Source organism: Coregonus clupeaformis, chromosome 30, assembly GCF_020615455.1.
Source record: "Coregonus clupeaformis isolate EN_2021a chromosome 30, ASM2061545v1, whole genome shotgun sequence".
In the NCBI taxonomy this organism is placed as follows: Eukaryota; Metazoa; Chordata; class Actinopteri; order Salmoniformes; family Salmonidae; genus Coregonus; species Coregonus clupeaformis.
In genome coordinates, this window is record NC_059221.1 from 17,053,851 (window position 1) to 17,071,900 (window position 18,050).

The 18,050-nt window shown below is 42.0% G+C and overlaps 1 protein-coding gene across 1 annotated transcript; it reads right to left on the reverse strand.

Moving 5' to 3' along the window:
• Nucleotides 1–3,983: 3,983 nt before the first annotated feature.
• Nucleotides 3,984–9,199, reverse strand: LOC121546731 (olfactomedin-like protein 3B). Its single transcript, XM_041857966.2, has 3 exons — nucleotides 8,843–9,199; nucleotides 6,951–7,248; nucleotides 3,984–4,944 (listed from the first exon to the last, which is right to left on the reverse strand). Exons 1-3 carry the CDS (start codon nucleotides 8,951–8,953, stop codon nucleotides 4,160–4,162), a joined length of 1,194 nt encoding a protein of 397 aa, XP_041713900.1. The 5' UTR covers nucleotides 8,954–9,199; the 3' UTR covers nucleotides 3,984–4,159.
• Nucleotides 9,200–18,050: the final 8,851 nt, after the last annotated feature.

Genomic DNA, 18,050 nt, shown 5'->3' on the forward strand with positions numbered 1-18,050 from the left:
GTGGTGGTAGTGTTTTCTCTAACCCTACCACCCCTCCCCTAATTGGAGTAAACTAATGGACAACAACACTTAGGCTTCTACTTTCAGCTTATACTTACTATATACATTTTACGAACACAGTATATTTTACAATAGTTATCTTTTGTTTGTTTTTAGTCCCATTCTTCAGCTACCCTCAACCCCTCCCATCTATCTCTGAAGACCATCCAGTTTTGATTTCTATTTGCCATATATTTTTCAACTGTGCTGTGATGTGTCACAAAAGTTCTGAACCTTTCTATTCTCATAGTTTCTACAGATTGTAAATTAAAGATACCAATTTGATTAGAAGGGTTCTTGTTTGACCCATATGTGTTATGTAAGATGTAATAGAAATCAGGAATCTTCATTAATGTTGTTTTATGTTGACCATGACAGCGTTTTGATTATTTTACTAATTGGCAAGCACATATTTGAAAGCACATAGAGAAACAGGTTGGTATTGTGGGTATCAGGAAGTGGGTGTTGTTTACAGAATGTAAGGAGCATTTTTAAGTAGCATCCACCTTCTTCTAATTTAAGCCCTTGAGTGCCCTAAACAGAAGCCTCTAAATTAATGCATTCTGTCAACAGAACTTTGGCACTGAGGTTTTGTAGAAGTAGTTGTTTGAACTCTTTCTCCATGCATTCTATCTACAGAACTTTGGCACTGAGGTTTGGTAGTAGTAGTTGTTTTTTAATCAAAGAGGTTATAGTGACTCAATGATAGTACATTCTGGAATGGCCATCCAGATGACAATGTGGCTTCCGCCTGACCACAGCTGTGGAGCAGAAGCATGTTTGAAGATGGTATAAATCAAACAGAGAGGATACGGAAGAAGCATGGTAAAAGTGAACAAATGTATTTAACATACACACATTAGATCACTGTTTTAGCCATTTCCTTCCTTCTAGAGAGAGCAGGTGTTTACCTCATTTAGTATGGGAGGCAGACAAAACAGACAGACAGAGATACAGACAGATAGTGTGGGGGAAGCTAGTCAAGAGATAGTCGCAGGCCAATGTCTTGCAGTGAGTCATTGACCTTTCTCTAATTAGCAGTTGGTAGGTCTATGAGACACAATACAATGAGTCACTTGTTGGATTCCCTCACACCGTTATTATGTCTTTCTTCACAATGTGATTGTTCAGGTTCCTCGCATACTATATTTACTGGTTACAATTCTGATAAGATTCCTCCTTTCATTACTGGTAGACTCCTCATATCTGACTCACTCCAGTTTATTTAAAAAATGATGGTTTTATGTTTTCTCACATATATACAGTAGGTATACACTTGTTGGTTACATTTCTGATTAGATTTATGCCATTTCTTTTAGACTCCTGATATTTGACTCAAAGTTTGTTTCTATTTGACAAAAATTGATGAAATAACTGACTGTAGTTTTTGTTCTTCCTCTGTTTCAGTAGTGTGTTTAATGATGATGATGATCTTATGTTCTGACAATATAGACTAGTGTGTTTGTTTCCATAGTATGTAATAATATCATGTTATATCAATTTAGCCTCAGTTTATGGACTGTTTTAAATACCGTTGTCCACTATTATTATTATCGTTGTGTTTCTCAATATGATCTTGTGTCCTTTCCATTCGTCATGGATTGCACTGACTTTCCAATTTTGTATTGAAGATTTGTACTTGTAATATAACTGTTTTGACAACTGTTCTTGTAATTGAAGCCAAATGCAAAAGTTCAGTTAGGGTTTATTTATTTTTGTTTCCTTTTAAATCCTGAATTGTTAACGACTCATAATATGAGGTCCAATGTGTAATAAACTGAACAAAAAATAATTATTTGTTGATGTATTTACATTTTTATTAAATTCTAATTTATTTTGCAAGAACGGAAAACAGAAGTTATGAATTATGGTGGTGCAAAGTTACATTCAAAGATTTATGATGAATTATGATGAATTATGGTGGCACACATCATATATATTTTTGTATTTATGTAAGATTTCTCATCTGGAAAGTTTTTGTGACATTATATTTTTCTCTAATTGTGCAGATGAATTTATAATTTAGCCGGAGGCTGTCATTTTCACGACTACGTATCTCAAAGTGAACAACAAAGGAACAAGCAGCAGGGAAGAGTAAATTGCCATAACTAAAACAAGTGGAATGCAAATAGCCGAATTAAGTCATGATGAGAGCTGGGGCATATATTCCATCAAGGCATTCAATACACAGTTTCTGATCTCTGCCCCTAATAAATCCAGTTGTTGCAGCCATATTACAATTCCAATCTAAATCAGAGCTCCATTCAACATAAACTTTATATCAAACTGGGATAGCAATAATATGTTTGATAACGGGCACCTACAGTACAGTAATTCAATGCATTATTTCAAGTTAAAAATACAGAGGCACATTTTACTGTAGAGACAATATACCGTATGGACAGTGGGGTGAGTGGTACCAAAGAACGAATCTACAGTGGCTTGCGAAAGTATTCACCCCCCTTGGCATTTTTCCTATTTTGTTGCCTTACAACCTGGAATTAAAATTGATATTTAAAAAATATTTTTTGGTGTGAAACAAACAAGAAATAAGACAAAAAACAGAAAACTTGAGCGTGCATAACTATTCACCCCCCCAAAGTCAATACTTTGTAAAGCCACCTTTTGCAGCAATTACAGCTGCAAGTCTCTTGGGGTATGTCTCTAAAAGCTTGGCACATCTAGCCATTGGGATTTTTGCCCATTCTTCAAGGCAAAACTGCTCCAGCTCCTTCAAGTTGGATGGGTTCCGCTGGTGTACAGCAATCTTTAAGTCATACCACAGATTCTCAATTGGATTGAGGTTGGGCTTTGACTAGGCCTTTCCAAGACATTTAAATGTTTCCCCTTAAACCACTCGAGTGTTGCTTTAGCAGTATGCTTAGGGTCATTGTCCTGCTGGAAGGTGAACCTCCGTCCCAGTCTCAAATCTCTGGAAGACTGAAACAGGTTTCCCTCAAGAATTTCCCTGTATTTAGCGCCATACATCATTCCTTCAATTTCCCAGTCCCTGACAATGAAAAACATCCCCACAGCATGATGCTGCCACCACCATGCTTCACTGTGGGGATGGTGTTCTCGGGGTGATGAGAGGTGTTGGGTTTGCACCAGACATAGCGTTTTCCTTGATGGCCAAAATCTCAATTTTAGTCTCATCTGACCAGAGTTCCTTCTTCCATATGTTTGGGGAGTCTCCCACATGCCTTTTGGCGAACACCAAACGTCTTTGCTTATTTTTGTCTTTAAGCAATGGATTTTTTCTGGCCACTCTTCCGTAAAGCCCAGCTCTGTCGAGTGTACGGCTTAAAGTGGTCCTATGGACAGATACTCCAATTTCCGCTGTGGAGCTTTGCAGCTCCTTCAGGGTTATCTTTGGTCTCTTTGTTCCCTCTCTGATTAATGCCCTCCTTGCCTGGTCTGTGAGTTTTGGTGGGCGGCCCTCTCTTGGCAGGTTTGTTGTGGTGCCATATTCTTTCCATTTTTTTATGATGGATTTAATGGTGCTCCGTGGGATGTTCAAAGTTTCTGATAATTTTTTATAACCCAACCCTGATCTGTACTTCTCCACAACTTTGTCCCTGACCTGTTTGGAGAGCTCCTTGGTCTTCATGGTGCTGCTTGCTTGGTGGTGCCCCTTGCTTAGTGGTGTGGCAGACTCTGGGGCCTTTCAGAACAGGTGTATATAAACTGAGATCATGTGACAGATCATGTGACACTTAGATTGCACACAGGTGGACTTTATTTAACTAATTATGTGACTTCTGAAGGTAATTGGTTGCACCAGATCTTATTTAGGGGCTTCAGAGCAAAGGGGGTGAATACATATGCACGCACCACTTTCCGTTATTTATATTTTAGAATTCTTTGAAACAAGTTATTTATTTTTTGCGTTTCACTTCACCAATTTGGACTATTTTGTGTATGTCCATTACATGAAATCCAAATAAAAATCAATTTAAATTACAGGTTGTAACGCAACAAAATAGGAAAAACGGCAAGGGGGTTGAATACTTTTGCTAGGCACTGTATGCCTCCAGTGATAGTCTTCATATTATAATGTTTTCCGGCCATTTCGCGGACTAAAATGTAATTTGACTAAAATGCCCACTAGTCCATCCACTTAAACCATTAGCTTCCTCTTCATGGACAGTTTGTAAAGGATCTGGTAGCCATCGTCCCAAGCATAGATCTGTTTCTCCTGAGGGTTGTACTTAAGGCTGGCGTGGACTCCATACCTCCTGGGGAAATACAGTAGCGGAGCCTCCTCACTGGTCACCATATCGTTCACGTCAAACACACACTGAACACGAGAGCGACTAGGCACCCTGGTGTTGTAGACCACATAGACCGTCCCACAGACCACGAAGGCTGCCTCCGCATTCTCCCGGGGACACTGTGTATCCCACATCTGCTCGATATCCAGGCTGTCTGGGTCCATCTTAGCCAGGTTGATGGACTCACTTTCCCTGGTAGTGTACAGGGCCCAGAGGCCTTCCTCATCGGCAGCCAGGTCCAAGGCAGTCTCTGGGTTGAGGCTGTAGACGGGTCTATGGTCTGCCACTTCCACTGGGAACACAGCACTGTCTGTCACCGTGCCATTTGCCAGGTCATACTTAATCACCTGGAGCTCATCGGCCCCCTCCATCACGTAGTAGGCATAGCCGTTATAGACAGCAGCACCGGTGCCACTCCACAGAGAGGGCAGTCTGATGGGCCTGCTGTTGGCTACTCCTGGGGAGGCTGAGAAGTCTAGAACAGAACTGAACTGGTACAGGGTGTCCTCTGCCGTGCCGTTGAAGATGTAGACCTTAGAGGACCTGGCGTCTTTAGTCCAAATGCCTTTGGGGCTGCCCATCCTCTTCAGGATCTTCATGGCTCTGATGCTGGAGATGATGTCCATACAATCTGTTGATAGAGAAATGGAGATGGTATTGTGAAAAGCCATTTTCATGAGTGGTCATAATAACATTGTCAGATGTAATGAAAAATCGGGTAATTATTAAGACGTTTGTATACAGTATACTGTATAAAATGACAACAGATCATTATTATAACAGATAAGATATTACTATTATAAATGTTAATGGTCTATTTGTAGTTTTGAAAATCAAAGAGGAGTTCTAGGCTGGTCAATCTGGTCTCATAGACTAGATGAAACATAGTAAATGTAAATCCGGGACACTCAAATTAGTATGATATGTTACGTTTGGTATGGCTACATAAGACATATGGTTACTTTTAACGCGAACATCTAGCAACCCAAAGGTTTCAAGTTCGAATCTCATCACGGACAATTTTAGCAACTTTTCAACTACTTACTACTTCTTAGCTACTTTGCAACTACTTAGCATATTAGCTAACCCTTCCCCTAACCCTAACCTTAACCCATTTAGCTAACCCTTCCCCTAACCCTAACCCTAATCTTAACCCTTTAACCTAACTCCTAAACTTAACCCTAATCTTAACCCTAACCCCTAGCCAGCTAGCTAACATTAGCCACCTAGCTAGAATTAGTTAAATATCATACGTTTTGCAAATTCGTAACATATAGTATTGTACGTTTTGCAAATTCGTAACATATAATACAAATTGTATTTCGTAACATATCATACGAAACGGGTGATGTACATTCAAAAATGAATACATACCATACGAAACATTACATATCATTCTAAATGGAGTGTCTCGGATTTACTTTCAGAATAATACTAAATGCTCTGAAGCCAAGTTGGTTAGCATCCAGGCTTCCAGTTCACATTTCCTTCTCCTGTTGCATTAGCATGCCTCTGCAATGTCCTTGCCCACCTGAGACATGTTTTGATGTCTACTTCAACATGCAGGGCACATAATTTACCCCGAAGGCTGCAGCAGGCTATTCCAATGCAGTCCAAATTAAAATGAACTTAACACAATCAAAGGGAAGTGGAAGAAACAGCTACATTGTGCTATGGAAATTGGGAAAGATGAGTGACGCACAGATATGCTGAAGTATAGTAAAGTGGTATTTTCTTTCAAGAGCCTTTTGCTGATAAAAAGTAAATTGGAGCTCTCAAGACAACAAAGAGACTTCCTCTCAATCTGGATAGAGTGAGTCTAAATCGTTGACAATGGGGGGGTACTGTTCTGTATGCATGGAACACTCCTTGAATATGGACTTTCAAAGTATTGCAACTGACCTGAGGTCAGTATCCGGTTCCCCCTTTCAGGTAGAGTAAGAGCTCCTGGTAAAAACTGTTTATTTGAGATTTATAAACTAATAATTAATGGTTTATAAACTACTTCTAAACCTTTTATAAACCTTTTTTGTTATGTTAATGTCTTACTGAACCCCCTGATCACTGAGGAGGGTTATGCAGATGCTGAAACTCTTAGTGAGAGGTCTGTTTGCTCTGTGTTTTACATGACGTTATGCAGTTGACTAAATGAACCTACTGTCTGTGAAATAGAACTTTGAATCACAACATTATTTGTACCAACCCGCTGTGAGTCACGTTGTAGGTAGTAAAGACAGACTACCCGTGTCCATGCGGTACAAATAGGAGACTGGTTCCCCCCTGAAATAAATGACTCATAGCCAACTAGCGATAACTCTCTACGAAAATTAAATTTATGACTAGCCTACCTACTGATTCAAAATGTAGCTCTAAATTGCAAAAACATGACTTGAAACAAATCTGTGTTTGTTGCCTATTTTCCTGTGGAATGGGTTTTCAGGGGAGGACACCAACTGCCAAGAGTGGTAAAGAGCTTGGTGCAAGACTAAAAATACTGTAACCATGCTCCATAGCCAAGTCTCTGTCAGGCAGGGAAACGAAGGCACTAGATCAAAGGCAGACATCCTGTACAGGAAGTCAGAGCTCTACGCCTCACACTCCCCCAACTCCCCATACACTGCTCCTCTCTCTACTCACCCAAGACTCTGGAGTACCCATCTTCCTCCTCTCCCCCTTTCTTCCTCTCCTTCACCTCCAGGTCCACATCCACCATTCTGTCTGCCTGGTTCACACAGGGCCTAGCGGGGTTTTGGGTTTCGATGTAGTCCATCTCTCTCTCCACGCGGTCCACTCGTACCCCTGTCCCCTCCAGGTCTTGGCGCAGGGTACCATGGTCCTGGTTTATTCCCTTTATAAACTCGGCAGTCTGCTTCTTGAAGTCCCGCAGCTCAGTGTTGTAGCGGTTAGACTGCTCGTGCCATATGAGCATACGATCCTGGGGGAACATAATGTGTTATCAAGGACGTTGATTTGGTGTGTGACCCATGATTAAGCACTACTGTAATGTTGGGTGAATGTAATTGTCCTAGTATCAGACTCTAGTTCATTCCAATCACACACGTCTTATTCACAAGGACAACACCATGGGCAGAGTTCTGAGAAAACTGTATCAGGTGTTGGTGTTTGAACCTGGGTCAAACCAGGTTCCTCATGATCATGTACTGTGGAAAAAAGTATCAGCACCCATCAACATCAATTCCACCATCAAAACCTCACAAGAAGAAATACGTTTTGTTTATTATCACAATGTTGTTCAGTGATCTGGTTCAGTGGCAGTGAACAATAGAGGTTGACTCATCGTAAGATTGACAAAAGGTCAAATAGGGGGTGCTTATATATACTGTAGCTTATACTGTATAAGTGTGTAACCTGTACAAGTGTGTGGTGTGAAATGGAAATGTGTTTTTTGCATATCCCACTCCCCTTCAGACACCCTCGTAGAGTACGGTTACGGCAATGGATCATGTAATCGAGAGAGATTGAGAATGAAAAGTAATAACGAGCAAATGTTATTTGTATTCTCACACTATTTTCCCAATTTTTGGAGTGCTATATTAGATAATGCCTCAAAAGAGGAAACTAACAAGTTACATTACATGGTCATAATGAATGGATAGATTGGTGCATGAACTTTTAATGGAAACATTACCATTTAAATTACATTTCATAGAAATGACTTGATTACTGTAGCTAATAATACTGTAGTCCTACAGCAGAAAGCATGGAGCTGCATATTTATTCCACTTCTTGGACACTTCATCACACTCAGCATATACTGTAAGCAAACTTGGCATAATCATTGAAGACAGATCATAGAATAGCTGCAATATATGAGGAGTAGAACACACTCCCACAAACCTGGCATATCATATTTGACAAAATAAATACTGTACAGTGCCTCAGACAGCATTTTAATTTGGCCTAGAGAAATTGCAAGGCACACTTTTGTTGATACATGTTCTCGCTTATTCTAAAGAAAATGATTTCGCCATTATTGTTTTTTGTCAGTAATTTCTGCAAATGTTCCTATTGTTTTCATTATCAATGTGTTGTTATCTTTGATCCTAATGAAGAGTCTCACACTGCTTAGTGTGTATTCTGAGAAGGGCAATGAGAATATAAGTACTCAGGCACAGATACGACAGCTCACAGCCACTGATATTCTCTAAGGGCCTTAGCCAGAGAAGTTGATGAGTCGAACAGAGATTGTATTAATTGGATTGCTTTAGTCAACACATTAAGATATGAAAAGAAACCTTGCAGGCAGACACTGAGTGCAAAGTAAAGTTTTGCAGAATGTCAGAGCTAAAGCCCAACACATGACCTCGATTTTTAGTCCTTGATTTCACTCTAACTGTTGTTTACTGTTCGTTCAGAAAAATGTTGTCTCACTAGCATTCAAAAATAAAACTTGATTCACCATAGTTGTGTCATTGATTTGATTCTTGTTCCTTGCCTATAACTTTTCCTGCACCACTTTAGGTGGAGTTGTGCAGTGTAAAATGGTTGTTTAGGAGTTTGTCTCTTACCTCAATGGCAAGGAATCTGTTCTCCAGATAATCCATGAGACCCTGGTAGTAATACTGACCGTTGGTGAGGACTAAGGCTAAGGAGAGGAGGAAGGGGACAACCGTTGTCATGGTTGATAGATCCAAGGGACAGTCTGGGCGTCCTGTCCGTCAGTCCAGGTAACAAAAATACTTCCTTCTGTCTGGTCTGGTCCGGTCTCCCTCCTTCCTTGGTCTGGTTGGGTCTCCTTGTGGTCTTCTTATGGTTGGTTTCCTACAGAGTGTGAGTGTTCGTGAATAACTGTGTGTAGAAGTGTGTGTGTGTGTGTGTGTGTAAGCCTGTGTGTGTCCCTGTGTGTGGGAGTGTGTGTGGGAGTGTGTGTGTGTGTGGAGGTGTGGGACAGATAGAGAGAGAGAGAGAGAGAGAGAGAGAGAGAGAGAGAGAGAGAGAGAGAGAGAGAGAGAGAGAGAGAGAGAGAGAGAGAGAGAGAGAGAGAGAGAGAGAGAAAGAGAGAGAGAGAGAGAGAGAGAGAGAGAGAGAGAGCGAGAGAGAGAGAGAGAGAGAGAGAGAGAGAGAGAGAGAGAGAGAGAGAGAGAGAGAGAGAAAGAGAGAGAGAGAGAGAGAGAGAGAGAGAGAGAGAGAGAGAGAGAGAGAGAGAGAGAGAGAGAGAGCGAGAGAGAGAGAGAGAGAGAGAGAGAGAGAGAGAGAGCGAGAGAGAGAGAGAGAGAGAGCGAGAGAAGGGCCAGGTTCTTGGGTTTCAAACTCTCTGGCTCGCTCACGTTGCTGGAATGTTTTCACAAACTCGCAGGGAGGAGCCTTGTTCCTCTAGCCCCTTTCTGTCCTCAAAACGTGTATGTACTGTTGTACTGGACTCTGAGCAACACTGTGTGTGTGTGTGTACGTGTGTGTGCGTGCTAGCATGTGTGCGCGCGTGTGTGTACACGAGTGCGTAAGTGCGTGTGTGTGTGTGCGCTCGTGCATGACTGTTGACCGAGAGATAAACAGGTGTTTATGGATTTGCGGCTGGAGTACAACCAAATCCCTTTCATGTAGTCTCAGAGTATATAGTATTCTGACTTTGTCTTTGTCTATGTTTTAGCTCACAATCTCAATCACTTCTGCAACTTCTCTCTAAACATTCCTTTGCAAATTTGATCCTCTGTAGCTCAGCTGGTAGAGCACGGCGCTTGTAATGCCAAGGTAGTGGGTTCGATCCCCGGGACCACCCATACACAAATGTATGCACGCATGACTGTAAGTCGCTTTGGATAAAAGCGTCTGCTAAATGGCATATTATTATTATAAATGAAAATCCTGCCAAACTCTATGGTCAAAGGTCATGAAGCAATAGTTGACTGTGGTGTACATCATCCAATTTAATACATTTCAAACACAGTTACAGTAAGTGCTTCATTTGCGGATCTTTATAAATCCAAGGTATTTCATCGTCCTCATCATATTCAAAAGCAATATTCCAAACCCGTGTTTATAATGTGCTTATCCCTATAGATCCTTAAAAAAACAGCAGGGAGTCTAAAGATAAGCCTACTGCAAACCAGGACACGGGTAAATGAAATAAAACGCTCGTTATTTCAAAGCCAAAACAAAATGCCATTCACTTACAGTATATTGCCATCATACGAAGCCTCAACCCTGATGGGCCCACACAGGTTGGCTTATTAGTTGACAGCATATTGTTCCCACCCGCACCATTAATGAGATTACCCAACACCTCTCTCCCACTTGAAGGCGATTACCTTGCTCTGATTTTAGAGAGACGAGCAGGCACAATATACTTTGAGTCACTGTTCACATGCTGTATTTCATCGCATAGATAAGTATGGAGGGATAAGCGCATATCAGGCCTCAATGGAGCAGGGATGGAGTGTGGAGGGATGGACAGATGGAAGGGTGGAGAGATGAAGGGATAAAGAGATGTGTAACATGAGCCAACTTTGTGATATGGTAATTTGCTCAAGCAGGAGTGACCCTTCTGGAAACATCTGGATATAGCTATGAGGCACACCTGAATGTCCCTGCATAGTATGTTGTATCTCTGTATTTCTGTCTTCAATCCCTTTGCAGATCACAGGCACACTTCAGACGCTTGCCCCTAAGCTACCTTTAACAGTGCTAACAACTACTTCTAACAGACCCTGTATACCAGCCCAACCTGGTCTCAGAGCATTTCGTAATATTCTGTAAGTAAATCCGAGACACTCCATTTAGTATGATATGTTACGTTTCCTATGGTACTGTATGTATTAGTGGCGGTCGTTGCCGTTTAAGATGAGGGAGGATGATATTTTTTTTATGAGCATGGCCTTATTTCAATTATAGCATATTGGATGACTGTCATTCATATTCCATTCACCCAGCTCAATGTAACATTGATAGGTTTAGGCTACTACACGATACTATAATTTTCACTGTACCCATCATGAGGTTGCTACAACCTAGCCTATGAATGAAAGTTTACAACGTAGGTGCACAGGTCGAGAAGATTTTGAGTAATCAAGGTGATAGACAGTTACACATTCAATACCGCCTTGCACACAGTTGCCTGCATCTAGCTGATCTAGGGTGCAATCATTAGTCCAACAGTTGCAAATTAAAGGTTCTATTGGACAAAATCAACCGGATTGACGGAATGAATACACCCCTGATCACACGCAAACACAGTTCACTTTCATCGAAGCCACATAACAACAGCTTGATCACTTTGCTCGTTGTATATACACTGCTCCAAAAAAATAAAGGAAACACTAAAATAACACATCCTAGATCTGAATGAATGAAATAATCTTATTAAATACTTTTTTCTTTACATAGTTGAATGTGCTGACAACAAATCACACAAAAATTATCAATGGAAATCAAATTTATCAACCCATGGAGGTCTGGATTTGGAGTCACCCTCAAAATTAAAGTGGAAAACCACACTACAGGCTGATCCAACTTTGATGTAATGTCCTTCAAACAAGTCAAAATGAGGCTCAGTAGTGTGTGTGGCCTCCACGTGCCTGTATGACCTCCCTACAATGCCTGGGCATGCTCCTGATGAGGTGGCGGATGGTCTCCTGAGGGATCTCCTCCCAGACTTGGACTAAAGCATCCGCCAACTCCTGGACAGTCTGTGGTGCTACGTGGCGTTGGTGGATGGAGCGAGACATGATGTCCCAGATGTGCTCAATTGGATTCAGGTCTGGGGAACGGGCGGGCCAGTCCATAGCATCAATGCCTTCCTCTTGCAGGAACTGCTTACACACTCCAGCCACATGAGGTCTAGCATTGTCTTGCATTAGGAGGAACCCAGGACCAACCGCACCAGCATATGGTCTCACAAGGGGTCTGAGGATCTCATCTCGGTACCTAATGGCAGTCAGGCTACCTCTGGCGAGCACATGGAGGGCTGTGCGGCCCCCCAAAGAAATGCCACCCCACACCATGACTGACCCAACGCCAAACCGGTCATGCTGGAGGATGTTGCAGGCAGCAGAACGTTCTCCACAGCGTCTCCAGACTCTGTCACGTCTGTCACATGTGCTCTGTGTGAACCTGCTTTCATCTGTGAAGAGCACAGGGCGCCAGTGGCGAATTTGCCAATCTTGGTGTTCTCTGGCAAATGCCAAACGTCCTGCACGGTGTTGGGCTGTAAGCACAACCCCCACCTGTGGACGTCGGGCCCTCATACCACCCTCATGGAGTCTGTTTCTGACCGTTTGAGCAGACACATGCACATTTGTGGCCTGCTGGAGTTCATTTTGCAGGGCTCTGGCAGTGCTCCTCCTGCTCCTCCTTGCACAAAGGCGGAGGTAGCAGTCCTGCTGCTAGGTTGTTGCCCTCCTACGGCCTCCTCCACGTCTCCTGATGTACTGGCCTGTCTCCTGGTAGCGCCTCCATGCTCTGGACACTACGCTGACAGACACAGCAAACCGTCTTGCCACAGCTCGCATTGATGTGCCATCCTGGATGAGCTGCACTACCTGAGCCACTTGTGTGGGTTGTAGACTCCGTCTCATGCTACCTCTAGAGTGAACGCACCGCCAGCATTCAAAAGTGACATCAGCCAGGAAGCATCAGCCAGGAAGCATAGGAACTGAGAAGTGGTCTGTGGTCACCACCTGCAAAACCAGTCCTTTATTGGGGGTGTCTTGCTAATTGCCTATAATTTCCACCTGTTGTTTATTCCATTTGCACAACAGCATGTGAAAATTATTGTCAATCAGTGTTGCTTCCTAAGTGGACAGTTTGATTTCACAGAAGTGTGATTGACTTGGAGTTACATTGTGTTGTTTAAGTGTTCCCTTTATTTTTTTGAGCAGTGTATAATTCCTTCTCGCAACTATTCTCCTCCTCTCACCTTTTCCCTTAGCTTGTGGACTTCAGTGCACAACACATCAACTGTCTGTGACCAGGCAAAAAACCTTTCCAAGCCAAACCTTCATATCATGACCGCTAACAGCTACACACAGCCTACATCGTTGTCACGTCATAGTCAACTAGAACTACTAGAACTAACGCGTTAGTAAACCCACTACAATCATGCAGTACAGTGTACAGTCAGAAAGCAGTTTAGCAGTTGCACCGGCGGGCCCAGGTGGCAATACATTCATAAAACCAAAAGCTTACCTTGACATGGAAGAGTTCCAGTGTTGGATATCCATAGCCAGCTAGCTAACATAGCATCCCTCTCTGTTTGAGCAAGGTGATTGAGTAGGCTAAACTAGCTAGCTGAATTTGCTTGCTAAGTGAAAGTGAAAGTAAAAGAAAATACAACCAAATATAGCTCTCTCTCTCTTTCTCTCTCTCTCTTTCTTTCTCTCTCTCTCTTGCTTCTTCTTAATTATGAAATAAATTAATTAGTTCAAAACTGTTCAACTATTGTCTTTCTCTCTCTTTGAGTCAACTATTCACCACATGTTATGCACTGCAGTGCTAGCTAGCTGTACTGTAGCTTATGACAGTACTAGATTAATTATCTGATCCTTTGATTGGGTGGACAACATGTCAGTTCATGCTGCAAGAGCTCTGATAGGTTGGAGGACGTCCTCTGGAAGTTGTCATAATTACTGTGTAAGTCTATGGAAGGGGGTGAGAACCATGAGCCTCCTAGGTTTTGTATTGAAGTCAATGAACCCAGAGGATGACAGAAGGTGCTACCCTACAGTGTGCTGCTAAGGCTACTGTAGACCATTGCAAAACATTGTGTTTTAATCAATAATTTGGTGCATGTGAATATATTTAGTATAGTTGTATCTAAAAAATTATAAATTTTTTAATGTTTCACTATTTTTATTTTTATGAAATTCACTGAGGAGGATGGTCCGTCCCGTCCTCCTCTGAGGAGCCTCCACTGGTATGTATTAATTTGTGGATGTAAATCACTCATTTCGTATGATATGTTAAGAATTACAATTTGTAGTAGGGAAAGGGGGATACCTAGTCAGTTGTACAACTGAATGCATTCAACTGAAATGTGTCCAACCCCCTCTATATGTTACGAATTTGCAAAACATACAATATGTTACAAATTTGCAAAACGTATGATATGTTATGAATTCTAGCTAGTTGATGTGCCCTTGAGCAAGGCACATAACCCTAAATCATCCAGGGTCACTGTTGATAATGGCTGGCTATGACCCCACTCTCTCTGAGGGTGTCTCAGGGTGAATTGGGATATGCAAAAAATACATTTCCATTTCACACGTGCGTATAACACACACTTGTACATGTGTGAAACAGGACAAATATAAGCACCCACCAAATTATTATTATAAACTAGTGTACTATATAGGGAACATGGTCCTATTTTGGACGCATCCACTGTGTTTATCCCCCTGGAGGTGTATGTGTCTCTGTTTAATTATAGCATATGATTGATGTGAATCATTCGACTGTAATGTAATTTTTATCTCTCACTAATTACATTTTTAGACGTACAGTTTCATAGTGTCTGGGTCTGTATATGTCTGTGTTTCTGGGGTCTATTTTGATATTTTATTAATTATCTGCATAGTTGCATCATTGATTGGTTTGACATGATCATAGGGCAACCATTAATAATTGATTAGAGTCTGTTTAGTAGAGGCATTTTACAAGAACCTATTACCTGGCTGGGTGCAGATGTGTGCTGAATACTGGAAATGTATCATCAGTTGAGAAGTGGTTTGTATACTAACTGCTTCAGTATATTCTGATCTGGAGTGTTTGCCCCTTCTGTGCATGAATGGGTGCTACTAAGGGGACATGACTGTCCATAACCCAAAACCTTAACCCTAGCCATAACCCTAACCCTAACACTAACTTCCTTTCCACATCCCGTTTGATAACCCTAGCCATAACCCTAACCCTAGCTTCATGTCCACACCCCGGCTGAACCCTAACCCTAACCGTACCCATAACCCTAACCCTAACTTCATTTCCATATCCCAGCTGATAACCCTAACCATAACCCTAACTTCATGTCCACATCCCGGTGGATAACCCTAGTCATATCCCTAACCCTAGCCATAACCCTAACCCTAGTAATTTCCCCTTGCATGAATGGGGTAGATTAGAAGTATCTCCATGCACCTTCCACTGCTCTCCACTAGATGACAGTAAAGGTTTGACTGAGTATTGGTTGACCTGATGTGTGGCAACTAGGCAAGAAGACAGGCCTTCAGTTTGTTTCTGTGTAAACATTATCTGGTGTTTTGGCTGTTCAACAATAGTTGTTCTAATCAAATGAAATAGAAAGAGATTAATGATGGAGATGAAGAGATGCTCTGTGTGATTGAGTAGACCTATGTCTTCAGAAGGCGTTTGGAGACTTGACTGTAGACATGCCAAAAGTCACAAAATGTTTTGTTACATACCTTACATACAACATTTCCTTCTACTACCCCCACCACTACTATGATCACTTCCACACCATATTGAATCAGCTACTGTTAAGAGTAGGCATACTATTGGAGAATAACAAGGGAATGTGTGTGCGTGTATGAGAGAGAGTTTATAATTGGTCAAGGCCCTAGGAGCCACTAATAAAAAGACAACCCTCTCTCCCACAACACAACAAAAACCAAACACAACACACAGACAAACATAAAGGAAACATTTTTTATTGGCCTTACATATTGTTTGAGTGGATCAGAAAACACGACCACCTAGTGCCAGGTCGTATAATATAGCAGGCCGTTACAAGGAGTAGCCGTAAATCCTTTGGACTCTTGTAAATAGCTTTAATACACCCAAGGCGCCAAATCACTTGACCTGCGTTAGCCCCGCAGTTTGGGAGCTTTCTGGCTGACTGAGTGCTCTGGAGCCAGCTCCTCTCCTCCCATTCTCTGGCTGTCAGTCCAGGTAATAGTCAAGTCCTTATTAGTAACACGCTCTCTCTGGGCTTCTTTTCCCTGGCTCCAACCTCAGGGGCACTCATGCATTTAATCAGTCACTGAGAGGCAAGGAGAGAGGCAAGGCGGCTGCTTCTCTGACCCCTGGTGCCCCTGTCTCTCGCTCTCTCTCTATGAGTCTCTCTCTCTCTCTCTCTCTCTCTCTCTCTCTCTCTCTCTCTCTCTCTCTCTCTCTCTCTCTCTCTCTCTCTCTCTCTCTCTCTCTCTCTCTCTCTCTCTCTCTCTCTCTCTCTCTTTCTCTCTCTCTCTCTCAATTCAATTTCAATTTCAATTTCAATTTCAATTTAAGGGCTTTATTGGCATGGGAAACGTGTGTTAACATTGCCAAAGCAAGTGAAGTAGATAGTAAACAAAAGTGAAATAAACAATAAATATTAACAGTAAACATTACACTCAGAAGTTTCAAAAGAATAAAGACATTTCAAATGTCATATTATGTACAGTGTTGTAACAATGTGCAAATAGTTAAAGTACAAATGGGAAAATAAATAAACATAAATATGGGTTGTATTTACAATGGTGTTTGTTCTTCACTGGTTGCCCTTTTCTTGTGGCAACAGGTCACAAATCTTGCAGCTGTGATGGCACACTGTGGTTTTTCACCCAGTAGATAAGGGAGTTTATCAAAATTGGGTTTGTTTTCGAATTCTTTGTGGATCGCTGTAATCTGAGGGAAATATGTGTCTCTAATATGGTCATACATTTGGCAGGAGGTTAGGAAGTGCAGCTCAGTTTCCACCTCATTTTGTGGGCAGTGTGCACATAGCCTGTCTTCTCTTGAGAGCCAGGTCTGCCTACGGCGGCCTTTCTCAATAGCAAGGCTATGCTCACTGAGTCTGTACATAGTCAAAGCTTTCCTTAAGTTTGGGTCAGTCACAGTGGTCAAGTATTCTGCCACTGTGTACTCTCTGTTTAGGGCCAAATAGCATTCTAGTTTGCTCTGTTTTTTTGTTTGTTCTTTCCAATGTGTCAAGTAATTCTCTTTTTGTTTTCTCATGATTTGGTTGGGTCTAGTTGTGTTGTTGTTGTTGTTGTCCTGGGGCTGTGTGGGGTCTGTTTGTGTTTGTGAACAGAGCCCCAGGACAAGCTTACTTAGGGGACTCTTCTCCAAGTTCATCTCTCTGTAGGTGATGGCTTTGTTATGGAAGGTTTGGGAATCGCTTCCTTTTAAGTGGTTATAGAATTTAACGGCTCTTTTCTGGATTTTGATAATTAGCGGGTATTGGCCTAATTCTGCTCTGCATGCATTATTTGGTGTTTTACGTTGTACACGGAGGATGTTTTTGCAGAATTCTGCATGCAGAGTCTCAATTTGGTGTTTGTCCCATTTTGTGAATTCTTGGTTGGTGAGCGGACCCCAGACCTCAGAACCATAAAGGGCAATGGGTTATATAACTGATTCAAGTATTTTTAGCCAGATCCTAATTGGTATGTCAAATTTTATGTTCCTTTTGATGGCATAGAAGGCCCTTCTTGCCTTGTCTCTCAGATCGTTCACAGCTTTGTGGAAGTTACCTGTGGCGCTGATGTTTAGGCCGAGGTATGTATAGTTTTTTGTGTGCTCTAGGGCAACGGTGTCTAGATGGAATTTGTATTTGTGGTCCTGGCAACTGGACCTTTTTGGAACACCATTATTTTTGTCTTACTGAGATTTACTGTCAGGGCCCAGGTCTGACAGAATCTATGCAGAAGATCTAGGTGCTGCTGTAGGCCCTCCTTGGTTGGTGACAGAAGCACCAGATCGTCAGCAAACAGAAGACATTTGACTTCAGATTCTAGTAGGGTGAGGCCGGGTGCTGCAGACTGTTCTAGTGCCCTCGCCAATTCGTTG